The 18,801-nt window shown below is 57.5% G+C and overlaps 1 protein-coding gene across 2 annotated transcripts in view; it reads left to right on the top strand.

Annotated features, from left to right (window-relative positions):
* LOC135324848 (ciliary neurotrophic factor receptor subunit alpha) overlaps positions 1-10,773 on the top strand; it is a 347,194-nt gene extending 336,421 nt beyond the window's left edge. For both annotated transcript variants that reach the window (XM_064501838.1, XM_064501837.1), the window contains 3 exons: positions 8,442-8,622; positions 9,749-9,893; positions 10,709-10,773. In XM_064501838.1, the coding sequence (XP_064357908.1) occupies positions 8,442-8,622; positions 9,749-9,893; position 10,709 (327 nt within the window). In that variant the 3' untranslated portion in view covers positions 10,710-10,773. The remainder of the gene's footprint in view (positions 1-8,441; positions 8,623-9,748; positions 9,894-10,708) is intronic.
* The last annotated feature ends 8,028 nt before the right edge of the window (positions 10,774-18,801 follow it).

Below are 18,801 nucleotides of genomic sequence, written 5' to 3'. Positions count from 1 at the left end.
TGTTGAGGTTGTGATAATGTCACTCACAGCTAGAGCAGAGCCTCGGAGGAGGACGGAGGTGGGAAACGCTCAGAAATCACCTTTTCTGTCCCCCAGCTCTCCTCGATTAGCAGCAGGCAGTGCTGGGGCACTCTCAGCTCCCGCAGAAACTGGTAGCCACCATGAAGTACCCAGCACCTGGCAGGATCAGGCCTCCAAAGGCAGCTCTGATGGTGGAAACGATGCTGAACAGCAGAGTGCACAGGCACGCACGCGCATGCATGCACACACTTGCGCACTCGCCCAGCGGCACGCACACGTGATTATGCATGCAAGATGAGCTTCCCCCTGCTCTCATGCCGAAAATGTCAGGCACGTGCGCGCCCGCTCCCGCTGGAGCCCACGCACTCGGTGCATCCATCTGCTCCGCACACCGTCACCCACACCCTGGGAAGCGCGGTGCCGCTGCCTTCCCGTTCGTTTGCCAGGCAGCGCCTTCCCCACGTGCTCTAGTTCCCGCCTGAGAAAAGCTCCAGAGAGGCAGCGGCGTGGCTTGCTTTCCGCAGCCTTCCTAGTGCTGAACCAGCCCTGGCAGAAGCAGCCGTGGAGGGGGCTGCTGCACGGCAAATGCATCGGCCCCGAGCGCCCTGGCTCCCAGCCTCCCCATGGCAGTGGGAGCTGCCGCTCGGCAGGAGGGCAATGCACCTCCAGAGCAGGAGTCTGATCATTAGCGAGATTACAGCTCCACTTTCAGAGATGCTCTTTATTTTAAGCCAAAAGGGAGCCGTTCGACCTCATCGAGTGTGATATAACCCAGGCTGCCCAAGAGCCCTGACACAACTTTTTCTCCTAGGCCGATAGCTGTGGCTGAGCAGCAGCAGCAGCAGAGTGCAGCAGCCTTCGAGGGCAGACAGCAGGGATCATGACTCCGCCCTCGCTGGGCTACTTCCCTGGGGCAGGTCGAAGCCCGCTGCCCGCCGGTCCCCCGGGATCGCGGAGGCTGGAAGCACCTCAAACCAGGCTGCATGAGTGCAGCCACCTCCGGGAGCCCCGTCCCGCTCCTGGTTCCCATTTTCTCTGGCAGATGCTCAGCCTGCAGTCATGATCCAGGACACACGGGAACCATCCCACTGCCTGTGGGGAGCATCCGGCGAAGGGGGAGCGGGGCCGCGCAGCGACCGCTGGGAGCGGGATGTGCGGCGGGTGCTCTTCCACGTCCCTCCGTGAGACAAGCACGTGGGCTTTCCCTCCACGTTTCCCCCACTCGCTTTTGGCGACAGTGGCCCCAGATCACTGGCGCTGCTGCTGGGGTGGCTGGAGGCCACGTGCTTCGCAGCCTGCGCGCGGGACCGCAGCGTGCAGCAGGCCTTTTATGGGAAGCGGTGATGGCAGGAACGAAGGGAAAGCTGAAGGGGTAACCTGTGGCCCCCCAGCGCAGCAGGCAGATTGCACGGCTGGTTTTCCAGCAGCAACGCCCCCCCGCCTTGCTCCATGCTGGGAGCCGGGATGAGGAGCAGGAGGTGTCGAGGAATGGAAAGCAGAGCCACAACGGCAGGGGAGCCGGCAAACACATTTTCATGTGGGATGCAGAGGGAGAGGCATCCGATCCCTCCTGCTCCCCCTCCGCCTCCTTCAAACACACGCCAGCGTCCGGCACAGCTGCCGGGGGATGAAGGGGTTTGGGTTTCCCCCCCCCCCCGCTTCAAAGGCCATCTGGGCTTCAGGCCTGGCTGTGCGGCACCCTGTTTGCGAGTAATTGCTACCTGGCCGAGCCGTACCAGGAGCGCAGCCCCGGGTGGGAACAGAGCGCTGTGACCTTTTTTACTGCCTGCCGGCACACCCTGGCAGGGTGGGCCGGGGCAGCCGGGAGGGTAATTGCTTCGTTAACTCCTGTGATGCTGGGCGGGAGCGTGCTGGGGGCCGCAGCGGACGGCTGAGCTCCTGGCTCGCCCCGGTCCCCCCGCCAGCGCCTGCTGCGGCCGTGCGTAAGGGAAGGGCTCTGCTGCTCTCCCACCACCTCAGGGCTTTGCCAGCGGTGAGGCTGGTGCAGGGACGGGGAGAGGCTGCCGCTGCCCAGGCGGGGGGTGTCCGTCCCCCGGCAGCTGCTGTCTGTCCCTCGGCAGGCCAGCACGGGGTCATGGGTGTTTCCAAAAGGGCTGATGGGGGCTGTGTGGCCACAGCAGGGACTGAGATCCTGGCCCACGCTGTCTTAGGCAAGCTGTCAGCTGAATTAGTGTGTTCAAGGGCTTTTCTTTTTTTCATTTCTCTTTTTTTTCCCCTTTTCACTTTGCAATGCTAATAGCTCTGCATTGCACTGGCTACTGATCCCTCATTAATCTGGGCAGTGCTTCACAGCCAGCCGGAGTGACTTTTGGCAGGTGCACAAAGGCAGGCTGCGAAAGGCAGCCCCCCCATCCAAAAAAATTACCATGCACAGCTTTCCTCCGACTTTTGTCTCTGGGAGGCAGGGACGTGGATTAAGGAATTTCTCCCTCTCCCTTTGAAGCTGTGTGTCCATCCATCCCCCCATGACCTGCCCTGTCCCCTGCCGCCAGGCTCTCCTTGGCTGTGTCCGCTTGGACCCGCTCCCCATGTGCTTCCCCACCTGCTGCTCCTGCACTGCTATGCTGAACCGCGGGTGCTGGTGGAGGGACTTTCGCGCCCACCATGGCAAAGCTGGCCCCCACCAGACATGTCCCACAGTTGCCCAGCTCAGAAATGCTGCTTGCAAACCTTGAGCTGAAGTGAAGCCCTTTCTAGTCCCAGCCAGTGCTCGCAAGGTTAGCAGCAGCTCCTGTGTTGTCTAAGCATCAGCTGGGGCTGAATTTGGGGAATTGGGGGGCTCAGCTCAACTCTTCAATGCTAAGTGCAGTGAGGGGATCAGGGCAGGTGGCTTTGCTGGCCAGTGGATGTGTGGGGAGAGATGGATGCTCCAGACTGTTCCCCTCTTTTTTTTCTGGGGAGCTCAGGGCAGCATCCTCCCAGATCCAACAGGGACATCCCCCCAGGGCCAAGGGCAGCGTCCTTCCCAGAGCCTGGGGGACACCCTTCCAGCAAGGCATGACATGTGCCGAGGTCTGCTCAACCCCGCTGTGCCTGTGATGTCCCATCTGCAAACACTCGGCTGCAAACTGGCTGCATCTGGGGAGAGGCCGGAAGAACTCCCAAGTGGAAATACTCAGCCTGGATGGCTCTTTGGGCTGGAGAAGATGCTCCAGAGCATCATCCAGGCCAATGGGAGCTCAGTGGTCCTGACTTGCCCCCAGGTCTTGCCCAACCTGCTTGCTTCAGGTCTCAAGGAGCACCTGGGAGAGCTTGGAGGGTGCCAACAGACCTAGAGAGACCCACATGCCAGCTGGATAACAGTCTTTCTGAGCCCTGTGCTTGTTCTCTGCTTCCAAGGGCACCTCCAGCCCAGCGTGGACCAGCCTGGGAGGAACGTGCTCACTGGGGGCTGGCAGCTCATATAGCAAGGTTTCATTAATTGTCATTAGGAATTAATCAGTTGTGATCGCCTTGCCTCACCGTGCAGCATGGCAGGTCCATACAGGAAATTAGTGGATGCCACCAAGTGGCCACGTGTCGACCAGCTGCCGCAAGCTGTCCAGGCATTCCCGGTCATTCGGCACTCATGGGTGCACCTGCAAGCAGCGTGCTGGAGAGAGGCAACTGGAGCCCATGGCAGGGGCAGGAGGCAGCCTACACGCCGGGCAGCCACAAGTCTGCCTGGCATGGTCACGCCATGCCACATGGCTGCTAGCAGGTCCCCGAAGTGTGACGCTTTGTGACATCTGGGACATGGAGGCAGGGAGAGGGGAAGGAGGAAAGGGCAGAATCAGTGCAGGCAAAGCACAGTTCATGTTGCCAGCTCGGTGCAGAGAGCGAGCATGAGAAGAGGGAACGCGTAATGACTGCAATTACCATCTACCCTCATTACAGCCTGCCGGCAGCATGGGGATCTGTTTTGACAGTGCTGAGTGAGGAGCGGTTGGAGAGAGGAGCGTGGTGCATGTGAGCAGAGTGGCATTCGGCACGTCCTGACAGCACCGAGCTGCAGGCCTGATCTTTCAGGAGCAGCGGCAGGATTCAGCCCAGCAGGATGCCCTGGCCCTCCTTGGCTCTTGCTCCCTCTGGCCAAGCCTGAGCTGCATCCGTGCAGCTCCAGGCTGCTGCTGTCCCTGCCAGTGCAGTGCCCTGACTGCGCTCCCCTCTCCAGGATGCGTATGGCACATGGTGCTATTTCATCTGATGGATGAGAGAGGTGATTCGTGACCCTGTGGGTCTCCTGCCCTGCCTACACATCCCCAGGTGCCTGGGTCATGGAGGTTTGTCCCTATAGGAACAGGCTGCAGAAGTTGTCTCCTGAGCTCTGCTGAGTGCAGTGGTGGGTGCCAGGAGTCCCTTCCCTTCTGGGGACCCCGATCCAGTTTGGGCTTTGGTCCTGGGAAGAGGAGGGCTGGAGCTTGGCGGGGCTGGTGAGACGGATCTCACCCAAGACTGGGTCAGAGGATGCACAGCTGTGTCCTGCAGGAGGGACAAGTGCCATCCTTTTCTTCTCTTCCTCTCTTCTGCCCAAGCATCACAGAATTTCCATGTTCATCCCTCCTGTAAATGAAGTGGGCTAAACCCCTTTCCTCCAGGAGGGATGGCTTTGTCCAGCCCTGCGAAGGGTCCCAGACCCTGCTTTCAGGACTATCATCAGTAGCATGTGCAATCCCAATGCTGGTTTTCAGCCTCTTCAGCTTGCTGGAAATGCTGGGAGAGCCAGGGGAAAGACACCCCCAGGGTTACTGGGGTCACCCATCCCTGCCCTGTGTGGGGAGGCCTTGTTGCTGCCGGGCTTTCCCTAGAGGCACCGTGCAGGGCAATGGGTGTCACAGGGTCTCCAGGCCCCTTGAGGCATGGCCTGCCTTGGGTGATAGCTTTCATCTCTGCTTCTCCTGGTACCGTGGCTTCAGCAGGCCTTCAGGAGATGGAGGGAGAGAGTCTGTGGTTAAGGAGCGTGGGCACAGATGCAAGCCCCATCACCTTTTGGTGCCTCAGTTTCCCCATCTGTGTCATGCAACAGCTTCATCCCTGCTAGCAGAGATGCCAGATGGCGTGAGGCAGAGGGCAGCCCATAAGGGCTCTGGTCCTGCACCACCCCCTCCCTCCCCTTCCACCGGGAGCTCTTTTGCTCTGTTCAGCTCCTCCACAGGAGGCTGGCGATCCCATCCTGCCCACTGGCTCCTCAGCAGCCCCCACACTGCCCACAGCCATGGCCCCTTTCTTCTTGCACTCCTCCCCAAATGCCTGGAAACACCTGGCACTGCCATGGCACCTCCAGCTACCCGCCCCGACATCAAACAAACTCCTCAAGAACCTGCGGCCCACTGTGGGGTGACCCACACCCCCTGAGTTGGCCTGCCAGCTTGCATCTCCCTTGGGAGAGCAGACCCAATGTGCACCCATGCCCACCCATGAGCACAGCACAGGCTCACTGGCTTGGCCGCATCTCTTGGTGGTTGCCCATGGGGTGCCCTTACACCCCCGGAGTAGTTGGCCCTTTGCTGAAGGGCTTGGACCGTAGCGAAGGTGGCCGGTGTGTGATTTCTTCCCTGGGGTTGGCGTGCCCATGTCACAGTGGGATGGTGTCCACCAGCTGGCAGGGATAGACCTGGGCTTTTTAGGGCTTGGGCATGTCTGAGGTTGGCACAAGACCTGCAGTGAAACCGCTAGGATCCCACATTCTCATTGCACTAGCGCTGCAGACAGCTGCAAGGAGAGGCAGGAGGGACTCAGTGTCCCTCTGTACAGCCCACCAAAGTGCAGCAGTCTCACTCTCCCGGCTCACCGGTTTCCAGCCCAGAGGACTGTGCCCAGCCAGGGGAAGGGGCTCTGATAGTGCAGCTCTCCTGGCTCATGGGCCTCTGGGGTGTGATCTAGGGCCAGACAGAGGTTTCCAGCTCCATCTTGCTCCTGTTGTTGAACCTATCTCTTAATAAAACTCAGCTGTTGGTGTCCCCAGGGCAGTGGGCTCCTGGGACTGAGTCTTCTTCCCAGTGGCTGCGGGAGACACCACGAGCTCCCCATGGGTTGCCCAGGCAGGTGTCTACCTACCCCTACCCATGAAATACCCCTCACTCTGCCCAGCCAGCTGAGCCAGGTACTAGGGCTTGCCGGGCAGAAAGGAGGTTGTGGCACCTGCCCCGGCTCTGCAGCCCGTCCCTGGCAGCGCAGCACCTCACCCAGACCCGGGTGTCTTGGGTTACCCTAGAGGTGCGCTCAGCCCCACAAGCACCACAAGAGGGCTCGGAGGCCAACCTTGTGGCAATCTGCTTCGCCAGCTGAGCAGATGGGCTGCGTCAGACCCCCGTGATCCCTCATCCCCTCGGACGTGTTTATTATCAACGTGTCCGGAGAGAAGGTGGTTTGTGTCAGCCAGGGTGCGGTGGGGAGAAGAGGGGCTGCTAAGAGGGATGTCTGGAGCAGCGAAGGGGTTAGGGGGCCCCCATGTCTCCTCTGTCCCCCCAGCACTGGGCTGGCAGTCCCTGCATCACTGGCACCCTGCTGTTGGGCAAAGCAAGCAGTTGGGAAGGGGATGGCACAGCCAGCTCAGAGCAGTTTTCATCGCAGCCTAGGGATGCCGTGGACTTAGTGTGCCTGCTGTTGCAAGACATGAAATGTGCCCTCTCCACCGCATCTGTGGCACAGTGGTATGAGGAATATCATTATCTAGCACAGCCCATGTGGAGCCCCAGAAATGGCTGGGGGGGGGGGGGGGGGGACGGGGAGCAAGGGCGGTCAGGGATATGCTTCGAGCCTCTCCTTTGTGAAAAGACCTCAAGTGCTTCAGAGGCGAAAGGCTGAAAGCATCCTAATGCAGAACTTAAGCCTGGAACACAAGGAGGAAATGCAGAATACCATGCTCAGGCAGTGCAGATGGATAATGAAGCAGGCAGCATATTAATTGTAAGTCTCAGAGAATGGATGAACAGCAAGTATCCAGCGTAGCCTCTGCAGCGTGGTCCAGGGCTGGTCACTTCAGTGTCTGGAGGACCTCAGAGCTGAACTTGGCTGCATCTCTGGCATTTTCATTGTCTGCTGAGTGCTCATCCTCAGTCACTCTCACTTACATGTTTGCTCTCCGATGGCCTTGTAGTGTGGAAAATTTCTATGAGTAACCTGCTAATGCCTTTCCTTGAGCCAAGTTCAAAGTGGATCAGAGATGCCCAGAAGTGCTGGACAAAGTTTAGGGTTAACCACCACAGCAGGGGCCACATCTCCTGGAGGTGGCAGGACATCCAGTGGCCAAAGGAGTGGTGATGGCAGGACAGAATGAATTTTTCTAGGAAAGACAACTGGACACAGCTTGGTCCTTGTCCAGGGGCCTGTCCAGCAGGCTGCAAGCCAAGCCCATGGGACAGCAGCCTGCAGAGATACAGGGTTGCCTGGAGCTGTCCGGAGATGGAGGCATGCAGCAGGAGGAAACGTCTTCCCAGCCCTGGCAGTGATGCCTGGAAAGCGTGTGCACACATGGACAGTCATTACTGTGCAGCGGATGGGGGTTACAAACCAGCCTACCCTGTCCGAGAGGGAGCCTGCTCGCAGGATTTGCTAGTTTTTGGTGACCTCTAGAGGAAGCTGCTCTGCTCCAGCTCTGCCAGCTCAGCTGCAGGAATGGGCCCCGCAGACTGGTCATGGCCAGAGCATTGCCTGCACCCCTGTCCTGGGCTCAGCCGCTCATGCCTCTGCCCAAAGCTTCTCCCCAAAAGGCATCCAAGCCATTTCGGAGGATATCGGAGGGACAGACTCCCCCAGTGTGGGTGCCGGGGTTAATGCCCTGTCTGCTGTTTGCATGCATCCAGCTTTACCCACCCCGCTCCCTAACACTCAGCTCTTGATTTGCTTTCTTCCTTTAGCATAAAGGGCTTGTTAGTCCCTGGTATTTTCTCCCTGCTACAGTACTTAGGTGCTATAAAATGGGCTCTTTATCATCCTCTAGCTGAGCTAAATGCTCTGATCGTCTTACACATCTTGCTGCCTCTCAGTGTTTGGGGTTTCCTCTGGCTGCGAGCCAGCGGCTCCTTTCCGACATCTCTGCAGTGGCAGTGCCTCTCCCCTAAACCCCTTGCCTCTGCGGCGCCAGGGTGACACCTGAGACACCCAGAGACGCTTTGTCAGTGCAAAGCTCTCGCTTTGCTCCATCTGCATTGCTGCAGGGGTGGCCTGTGCACTGGGGAGGTTGCTGCAGGTCGCTCCCTCCCTCTGGGCATGGCTGGGGACCGACGGTGGGGACCTAAATTGCACTGCTGGGCAAGGAAGGGGACACAGCTGGTGGCTCCCGTGGTTGCAAGAGCGTGCCAGGAGGCTGGTGATGCTGGGGCCAGCCTGGAAGCCATCCCCACCTCTGCCACTTCATGCCCAGGCTGCTCCCGCTGCACCGAGTTGACGCCCCTTCCCTCCCCGGCTGCACCCCGCAGGTAGAGCTGTCGGACGGGACATCACACACCATCACAGACGCCTACGCTGGCAAGGAGTACATCATCCAGGTGGCAGCCAAAGACAACGACATCGGCACATGGAGTGACTGGAGTGTGGCGGTCCACGCCACCCCCTGGATGGAGGAGCCCAAGCACCTCACCACCGAAGCCCAGGTCACAGGTGAGCACCTGCACAGACGCCCTGCGCCGGCGGGGAGGGAACCCAGGAGTCCTGTCTCCTCCTGTTTCCAAGCCCCACAACCCCCAGTCCCCACATCAGAGCAGACTAGAGCCCTCTCCCCTCCTGGGGATGTGCAGGAAACCCCAGAGTCCTGCTACCTACCTGTTCCTTTGCCTCCCCTCTCTTCCGAGTCACATTTCTAACCTCCCCAGATGATGAAAACGCAGGGTTCGGGCGGGAGACGCATACCGGGTCACAGGCTCTCTGCACACTCTGACAGTATCACGTCTCTTGGATGCTTGGTCCCCAGCCAGCAAGATCTCCCGTCCCACCCCATCCCCAGGCTGGGCCACCTCCCTTCACCCCACGACTTCACCTCCCTGTGCCCCTGGCAGCGGGCTAAACCATGGCCTGAGGGCTGCTGACTCAGCTCTCCTGGCTCTGGCATGCTGCTCACAGAGATGCTCTAAGTGTGCCGCCGAAGATCGGGATTTATTATTATTCACTGGAGCACTGGCCCCCTCCAGCTCTTCCTCTTCCAGGCCTGCCCCCCTCCACACCTCCGACCCCGCACAATGGCTCGGAGCGATGCCAATTAGAAATAAAAGCCACAAAGTTAACAAGCCTCTGCTTCTAGGAAAGAGCTGGGACTATGTCCAAATGCACGTTATCAGCCCTTGGTTTCCCAGAAGGACTGGAGTGGACCTGCGCCGGTTGCCGCAGCTGGCACTGGCTGCTGGGAGGCTGGGAAACACTGGTGCATGGAGCAGGCAGATCACGGCAGCCTGCGAAGCACCAGAAGTGTTTCCGAGCCCCCTGTGTCTGGGCCACGCGCGTGTGTGTGCAAACACGCACGCTTCGGCTCGCCTGGCCGTGTGTGCAGGAGCTGCTGGCCAGATGTGCACATGGGGAGGGAGCGGGAGCCCCCATGGGGCTCTGTCAGGGCTGTGCGTGCAGACCCCTCACATGCCTGTTTGCTGCCCGCTCCATGCACGAGCCTCAGCCCTGCGACACTCCCCATGCATCAAGGTTTCCTCGCGCCCCTCCGTGCTCAGCCCTCCACCACGCGGCCAGCGTGTCCCAGTGCCATGCGCTCCCCTTCGCCATCCGCTCTCCCTCCCCGCAGAGACGACGAGCACCAGCACCTCCTCTTTCATGCCGCCCCCCACCACCAAGATCTGCGACAAGGGGGCCGTGGTGGGCAGCGGGGCCGTGGCAGTGTGTTGGACAGCTGGACTGGTCTTGGCTGCCTATGGTGTTCTCTTTATTTAGTGAGTATTCACGAATTAGGGGCATGAGAGGTGGGACATGGGTGCTGGGTGAAGGAAGGGGCATGAAGAGCCCACGGGCTCTAGCTTGGACTGGAAAGGAGGCATTTTTACCAAGCTTGGGGTGAATGGCATTGAGAATGAGCTCTTTGGGTTTGCTTGCAGTTCTTTGTTCCAAATTTGGCAAATCAGGCATTCCGGCGAGGTCTCAAAATGGCTTTTCAAACCTTGCCCATGAAGCCTTTTCTGGTGGGGAGCTGGTTTCAGATGCATCATTCTCTGCAAACCTCCTCCCTCCCCTGATACTGATCGTCTGAGAAAAGAAATCACTGACAAAGCGAAGGCCTTTTCATAGTGACAGAAGTGAAATCATCTGAAATGAGAAAATTCAAAGATGCACTTCAAAAATGAAAATGGAATATGTGCACACATGCACGTGCACACACGTGTGTGCACATACACACATCACACACACAATGTGCGTGCATGCAGGTATGTGCATGCCCCAGCACACAAAACGGCAGACGATGGAGCTGACAGCCTGGAGAGCCCCAAAATGCCCATGCCAGCTGGGGGGATCCATCCTGGCAGCACCCACCGGTGTCACTTTGGGGGTAGATGACCTGCCACTGCTCCCCTGGCTGGTGAGCACATACTGGTGCCAGGTGGCCCATGGGGATGGACGGCAGGGTCTGGCTCCAGGAGGAGGCAGTGGAGGTGATGGGCACATTGGTCCTGGAGAGGGATGAGTTTCCCATCCAAAGGGACATGGCCGAGTGCAGATCAAACCTGGTGACCCATCTTCTCCCCACTTGCAGATCCCTGTCCATCGCCGCCCAGCAGAGACAACATCCCACCGCCCGCCACCGCCACCACCACCACCACCACCGCCACCCTGCGCCCCGCTGCCCCCGCCCCAGTTGGAGTCTCTTTATCTCTTCAATTTTGCACATGTTGAGGACGTATCATGCTTCTCGCCACCACCCCGGAGGAGGACGGAGCTGCCACCGCACCACGGGGAGCTGCCCTCCCCTCCCCACTTCCCAGCCACGGGGGAGCCTGCAAACCTCTCCGGACTGAGCGCGAGGCAGCGCACTGGCCCCCTTGCCTCCTCGGTGCCCACTGCGGACGAGCATCCTTGGGCCCCCTCCGCCCCTGTCCCAGCGAGCGAGAAGCGAGCCCGGGTGCTGTGTTGCCGCCGAGGACCAGCCTCAAGCCGGGGAGCCGGCACGTGTGCAGTAACCCGCTGCACCAAGGACATGCCTGCGGCACTGCGCCCCCCCCCCCCCGGCACCCCGCTGCCAGTGACAACGGCGCGTCTGGAGAAGGGGACGGGAAAATGAGGTGGGGGAGTCACCCAAGGACTGAACTCTCTCCCCCGAGCTCTGGAGCGCATGGAAAAGCCGGAGGGGTGCAGGGTGGGGTGGGGGGCTTGATCCCCCCACCGTGCACCCGATGCAGGAAATAACTGGTGGCTTTCACAAGCGCAGTGGGGAGTAGGGGGCTGGCACCATTTTAACAGAGGAAAAGGAGTTTAAACGCTTATAAAAAGCCAGGTCCTGTCCCCAACCTGCCAGCTCCTCGCCACAGCTGTCCGAGCATCCCAGAGCCTTGCCCTCCGACATCCTCCGACATCCCTCCGACCGCCCCAAAAACATCCCGGAGGAGCCTTCACCAGCCCCATCCTCATCCCACCACCACCCCCAACCACGTTGGATACAGGGAATCGCCTCCATTGACATCTTTGTCTTACTCTTGAACAAAACCAGAATAGTTCTACTGTTCCCAGTCAAGCTGGAGTCCCGCCGCCCCCAGCCCCTGCTCCGCTCTCCTCCTCGTCCTCCCCCAGGCCCTGTTTTGTAAAGACAGCTCCTCATCCCTGCCCGGACCCAAGCGCAGTATTTAATACCGTACGTCCTAGTATTCCAACTGTTGACATGCTGTATTTGAATTTTTTATAGATGTATATATATTAAAAAAACCAAAAAAATTAACAAAAAAAATCCACACATAGACACATGCGCGCACACACACACACACACACACACACACGCACGCACGCACACCAGGAGAGATCGTCTTCATTAAATGACCATTTCATGACCACTGACAGCCCCGGGGAGTTATTTCACCTCCAGCCTGGAGGATGGGTGGATTTGGCTGCCCGCTCCTGGGCACAATCCTGGCTGTGATGGGGAGGACATGGGGACAGCGACGGCACCCTGAGCGGCTTGAGCCCACAGCATCACCTCCCAGGTGGGTGGTGAAGACTCAACAGTGGCCTCCAGAGCAGCCTGAGAAGGTCCAGGATGGTTGCTTGGGTGGCCCCAGCCCCTGGAAAGCCCCCATGGTGCTGTGTCAGGGGGCTGGCTGGGGGGCCCCAAGACATGTCCCTATTCTCAGCTTTCGAGGAGCAGGTCTCCCCCACCTCCCCGGGCTCTGGCTGCCCCCAGCACCTCCGCAGGAGGTGGAAGGATGGAGCCCTGGCTCTGTGTCCCGCAGGCAGGAGGCAGCGCTGGGACATACAGAAGAGGAGACGTAGTGCCAATTAATGCACTTTCCTTGTCTGATTAATAATTTCATGCCGAAAGAATGACGTTAGCTCGGATGCTTTGAATTAAACTTTCATCAAGGGCGTCTCGAGGAAAGGCAGGGCTCACCAAGACCCAGCACGGCAGCAGCCTGCGCTGGTGGTTCAGGCTTGGGAGCATGGACAGGATGGTGGGGTCTGCCCCGGCTCGTCCCCTGAGTGCTGCAACCCGTGGGCAAGGGCTGTGCCTCAGTTTCCCTCCCCAGCTTCCCTGGGCTGGGGTATTCGATGGTGTTCGATGCCTTTCCAGGTGGGGACCAGCTCCTGCAGCCTCCAGTGGGGACCCTTTCCCTCCCGCCTTACAGTTGACTTTTAATGGAGCCATAAAACCCTCACACAGGTCCCTGATTGACTCAAACCCGCTCGCTGCAGAGCCACAGGCCAGGTCCCAGCGTCACAGGGGGTTTCCAGAGGAGGTCTGTGTGGGGAAAGGCCCCCTGCTCCCCCACTGGCAGGAGGTGAGGGGTTTAGCACTGCCCTTGGAGTCAGGGGCCTGGCTGCACCTTGCCTGCCTCGCTTGCAAGCACCAAGCAGAGCAGAGATGCTGTTCAGCTCAGGGGAAAAAAGAGCTTGGTCTTAAATTGCCTCTGGTGTCCCCAGCAGCGTCCCCCTGAGCTGCCGGGGAGAGCAGAGCCGTATCTGCAAAGGGCTTTGTGCATTGCACAGAGTGTGATGGTGCTGGGCCCTCACAGGTGCGCTCAGTCAGGTCCAAGGAGAGCAGATCCGTGAGATGGCTGAAGTCTCCCACTACCCTGACAACAATTTCCCTGCCCAGTTTTTCCCCAAGGAGCTGCAACCTTTGTGCCCAGCTAGTGCAAGGTCAGGGCGTACCATAAGTCCCTTTTCATTCCTGTTTCTGCAAGCCTGCTGGGGTGGGATAGGAAGGAAGCAGCCAGTTTATAGCAGCCCTTTTCCTGTGTTTTACCCTTACCAGGGTTTGCCTTTCACATTCAGAAATGCCTGACCCCAGAGCCACACTCCTTTGTGCCTGATGCCTTCCAAGAGCCCCCTCCCTGGATGGACGGACAGAGGGGAAATAGCCACAGCTCTGGCTACACAAAGCCTGAAGGCAGTGTGAATGCAGTCGCTTGCTTCCACCAGATGCTTGCTGCGATTTTCAACATGGCGGGGCTTTACTGCGTGAGAGCATAGCCCCGCTCCGCCCTGCATCCGGCTCAGACGGCGCTGGCAGCAGCGCTGCCCCTCATGCTGGCTCGGTTCACTGGTTAACGTCCCATTACCAGACAACATGCCTCCATCATTTATTAATGTTTCATTAGTGTTAAAAACATCTGGTAATTAATTATGCACTAATTATGGATTCACGGCATTAAAAGCCAGGGTAATCTACCATAGCAAATGGCTCTTTGGGACTGAGAGGAAGGGACATCGCTTAGCACGGAAGAAAATGTCAGGCCCAGCCCTGGCCTGGGGGAAGCATCCCAGACAAACAGATTACCTTGATTTTCGCCGGAGGTTTTCCAGCCAGATCTGTGAGGCTGGCTAGAAATGAGCTGGAGGCACGCTGGCTTGCAAAGAGGAAACCTGCCCCTCTCGAGCCATTTCAGGGACCAAGGGAGAGATGCTCAGGTGCCAGGCCATGGACAGCTGTATGAAATGCCAGTCAGGAGCGGTGACTGACACGTACAGCTCCGGGCACCCTCTGTCCCCTGCAGTCAGCACATCGCCAGCTGCGGGGTCCAAGAAGCTGTTTGTCAGCCCCTCCATGGTGCCTGTCCGGATTAAGCAGCAGTCCATAAAGCAAGGGGTGTTCTACAGCCCCACTCGTGAAGTGCCCCGGCAATATTGCATACAGATGTGCAGAGATGTTGCTAACTTGGGAAGGTCCTGGGGGAGCATCCCTGCCAAGCAGAAAATCCATCCACTTAGCAGTATAAATCCATACAGGAAGAAAGAGGGAATTACAGTGCTCAGAGAGACCAGTGCATCATATAACATGAAATCCAATACATCAGCCAGGCAGAACGGGTCCCTGCATCTCCCCAGCACATATGTGGCAGTAAATCCCACCTTGGGAGTTGTTTTCGGCTGTTGCTGATGCGCTAGCAGCCTCACGCTCAGCTCCCAGGGCAGGCAGGCTCCAGCAGGCGGATCAAGAGGAAGGCTGGAAAGCAAGGAGCTGTTTCCTGACTGCGAGGCCACGCGGGAAGCAGACAGCATCCTTGCTTGAGGAAGAAGCTGAGCAGCAGAGCAACCCAGGAGGGGCCCGAGCCTGGTGAGGTCATGGCTCATCACCCCTCGCAGGCCCTTGGAAAAAGCCCTACAGCTTTACCAGCTCATCAGCCCTTTTAATCAGGAGGTAAATCACAGTCCCCCACCCCAGTCCCATGCAGGGCTGCCCTGCAGCCACCCGGTTTCAGAGGCCAGGGCGATAGCTGCCCTAAAGGCATCCCTGATGCTGAGCTTCTGGAGATGGGGCTCTGCCATGACCTGGTCCAGCATTACCTGCATCCTTGCATCTTTGTCTGCATCCTTGCACCTTTGGGTCTAAGTTAAAGCCATCCTGCTCCAGTGTCCAGCTGCTGAGTCTCATTAACTCTTTTTTCTCTGCACCAAAAATCACCCCCTAAACCTCTTCATCAGGTTGCGAGGTTTGGCATCCTGGAGTCTCTCGCTCTTCACAGCATCCTTTCTGTCACTCCTCTGGTTGTCTCTGAGCAATCCCAGCCTCCTCCTCCTCACAGCAGGCACCAACAGGATTTCATCCTCCCAATCCCAGTTGTCAGAGAAGCTCCCTGCTCCTGCACCAGCCTCCTGGTGCAGCTCTCCAGCTACTGCCTAGGCCCTGAGGAGGCAGCGGGGCTACATCAGCCAGTGGCCATACAAGCGGGCCTGGTGGGGCTTTCCCATCACCCATTCCTGATTCCCCCCATGAATTTCCTCAGTGGACAAAAATTTACTGTGCAGAGAATAAAACAGCTCTGTGTTTCTGCCTGAATGGACAGCAGCTTGGGCCCAGCCACTCCAGAGCTATTTTATGTCCCCTGTGTTTCTTTGCGGTTGGCAGGGAAGACACTGGATAAAGCTTTAACTTCAGTGCAAGGCAAATTGCTGGAAGGATGAGTAAAGCAGCAGAGCTGTGAGCCGCAAAGTGATAGCAAGCTGCTATGTGGGCTCATCCACAACAAATCAGGTGAACCTTACCAAGCTGTCCTACTTCAATGGGGCACCACACTTTGGTGGATAAAGGAGGGGCAGCGGGCACGGTGTTGTGCATTGCAACTCCGGCATAGCATTAGGTTGTCTCAAGTGAGGGTGGGGATCAGAGGGATGTGAACACAGGCCCAGCTGCCAAGTGAGCAATGATGGACCCAGAGCACAAGCACATCTGCCGAGCCTGGCAGAAATGCCAGGTGGGCTCTGCTGGACCAGCTGGCACAGAAGAGCTACTGTGCCTTTGCACAGGGATAGACCTGATCCCCAAGGGAAAAACGCTCCCTGTCGCAGCATCAGGGAGAGGAGAGTGGGGGAGGTGAAAGGGCAGCAGGAGCTGGCAGAAAGGTGATGCCCAGGATGAGACGGTGAATAGCAGCATCTGAAAGGGGCAAGGATGCAAATAGTCAGCTTGATGCAGATGACCCTGGACTCCCCAAGACCCCACTGTCCCTCTCTGCAATGGTCCAGCAAAATACAAGAGCATCCCTGAACCACCAGGGAGTCATTCAGTATGTCTCTAGGTCCCCTGTACAAACAGAGACATAACACTGCATGCCCTTGACAGACTGTAGTCTTCCTCACATGATTTTCTTCCCTAGTCGCAGGACATGAGGGGATGGCTCAGGGTCCCTAATGATCACAAGAGTCCAGGCATCCTCACACTGCTACAGGGCAGAGACTTCTAGCAGTGGCAGGTGACAGACCATCAGACCAGACTGCCATGGACAGCCTTTGACTGTCTCATTCATTGGTGGCTCCAGGTCAGGGCTGGAAACTTCTCCAGAAGAGGTTTTCTGTTGCTTGAAGAGCCCCAAAGGGGTGACTCTCTTTCACACCTCCTCTACCCTAAACGGCTCAGCCCCTACACTGGCATTGTGCCCACAGTCCCCAGACATCGCCATCTGCATCCGCATGCCCTCTCTCCCCTTCAGACCAACTCTGGCACCTCCTTGACTCTCAATGGTACTATGTCTGGACATGCACAACCTGCCAATGCCTCCTTATGTCCCCAGCACCTATCCAGCATGGGTGCTGCCACCTCCCTTGCCTGTCTCCCCGCCACTGCCCGCTAGCTGCTTGCTCTGGCCAGGGCTACCTGCACGGGCTGCCTGGGAGCTCCTAATGGCCTCCAAGCCTGGGTTCCCAAAGATGTTTCACCTGGCAGCTCAGACACTGAGTCGGGGACCTTTGCTGTGCCCTGGGGGTGCGTCCGCAATGCACACCACTAGGGTATCGTTCTATGCAAGAAGCACGGCGTAGCACGGTTTGGCACCAGTGATCATGTACACAGTGTCCAATCCAGTCTCCAGTACTAGATTTTTTCATGCGCCATCTCACTCCTTGCCTGAATCCCTGACTTTCAGCCACACGCCGGAGTTCACAGCACCTTAAACCTCCCAACGTGCACACACAGTAGCAGAGCACAGCCTGAGCAATTCAACTGCAGCACACAGACCAGACCACACCAGGGTCCCCTAATAAGCAATTAACTCTTTTTTCTCCCTTTCAAGAAAAAGCCAAGCATTAATTTGGCTTCTGCCACTCTGTTTATCTAATAGCATCTCTGATTGATTGTCTTATTTATAACCCAGATCCGGTGTCTGGGCTGCTCATGGAGACAGAGTGATTGATGGAAAAAAGACAGCCAGAAGGGGACTTAATGGAGCTGTGCAGTCGAGCAGCAGAGCAGTGGCTTAGGCATGAAATGAAAGAGTCTCCCAGAAGTCTGGGCTCCTCTTCTTTTGTGCACAGTTCCCGGGAAAGCTGCCGGGCGCTGCTAAGTGCTGGGAGAAAGCTGCATGCTTTCTGTGCTCTGCTAGGCAATGAGGATCTGTCAGGGACTGCACTCAGATCTACTTTGACAGCCTGGTGGAGGACAGGCCAAGGATACACAGCCAAAGGGGACTAAATAGAAGGCTCTAGGTAGTCTCTGGGAAGTTTTCTCACCTTCAGGATGGAAACGGTGGTTCAAAGGCATGAGAAAAGCCTGCCCCTGCACAGCCTCCAGCATGGCAGTCAAAGCCCTTGTCTGGCAAGCTGGGAATCAAATACTTGCAGCATCAGATGGCGCAGCAAGAAGAGCATTTTCCATGGGTGAAGAAATGCTGCCAGGTGAGGTCTTGCCCTTCTGCAGGCTGGCAGCATCTTCCAGAGGTTCCAGTTTTGTCTCAGGTCAGACTGGGACTTTCTAAGGGGAGGTTTCACCTTCTCTGGCACATTCAGTGGATGGGAACCCCAGCAGAGTCAAGGACCCACTTGTGATTCATCCCCCCAGACACCGTCGTCACAATAAAGTACCAGTAGACAGAGGAGGAACTGCAGCTCCAGGAGGACGTGACATTACTCAGGGTAACGGGGGGATGCATGCTGCCTGGACACCGCCTAATTCTGCAGCCTGCAGCCTAACTGCAGAGCAGCCCGACCCATCTCCTCCAGGCCGGTTTGTAGCCAGGAGATGGCTGACAGCTCCAAGTCCCAGAGAAGACATTTAGCTTTGGTCCAAGCCAAAAGTAAACCCTCATCTTGCCCATAAAGATCAGTTTGGAAAAAAACATATTGGTTCAGCCAAAATATTTCGTTCCTGTTTAACGGTCTTTATTTTATGTCTGATTGTAACAGATAATCTAACACAAGTTTAAAGAAAAGCCAAACAGAAAGTTGTTTCATTATGAAAGCTCCAACAGCCAGTTTCAACATGGCCAAACCCCACTCCCTTCCTAATTTTTTTGTTTTTCTTCCTGTCTTTTCACATCTGAGACTTTAGCAAAACCACAGTGACTTTACAGATATTGTAGCTGCAGCAGACCTGAATTCTGGAATGAAAATCAGCTTGGGGATAGTTCTCCCACCCAGCCAACACTCAGCATCTTAGCAGTCCCACCACCTCTACCTGGCAAACTCTGCCCAATACCTTGTTGTAGGGATTTATTGCTTCCTAGAGAAATCACCCTCTGCCTCTTGCCCCTGTATTTTCCCTTGGAAAAGCACATAACCCCTCAGCAGCTGATGGCCTAGACCTTCAGTGTGGGCAATATTCCCTCATGGGCTTGCACTGGTACTCTCTGGTTGCCACTCTCTGCCAGCGTGGAGGCTGGTATGGTGCAGCTTGTGCCCAAAACTCAAATCCAGGCCACAAGGCATTAG

The sequence above is a fragment of the Dromaius novaehollandiae genome, chromosome Z (assembly GCF_036370855.1).
Source record: "Dromaius novaehollandiae isolate bDroNov1 chromosome Z, bDroNov1.hap1, whole genome shotgun sequence".
Classification (NCBI taxonomy): domain Eukaryota; kingdom Metazoa; phylum Chordata; class Aves; order Casuariiformes; family Dromaiidae; genus Dromaius; species Dromaius novaehollandiae.
The sequence above is the reverse complement of the archived record's forward strand: the minus strand, read 5'-3'. Positions and strand labels throughout refer to the sequence as shown.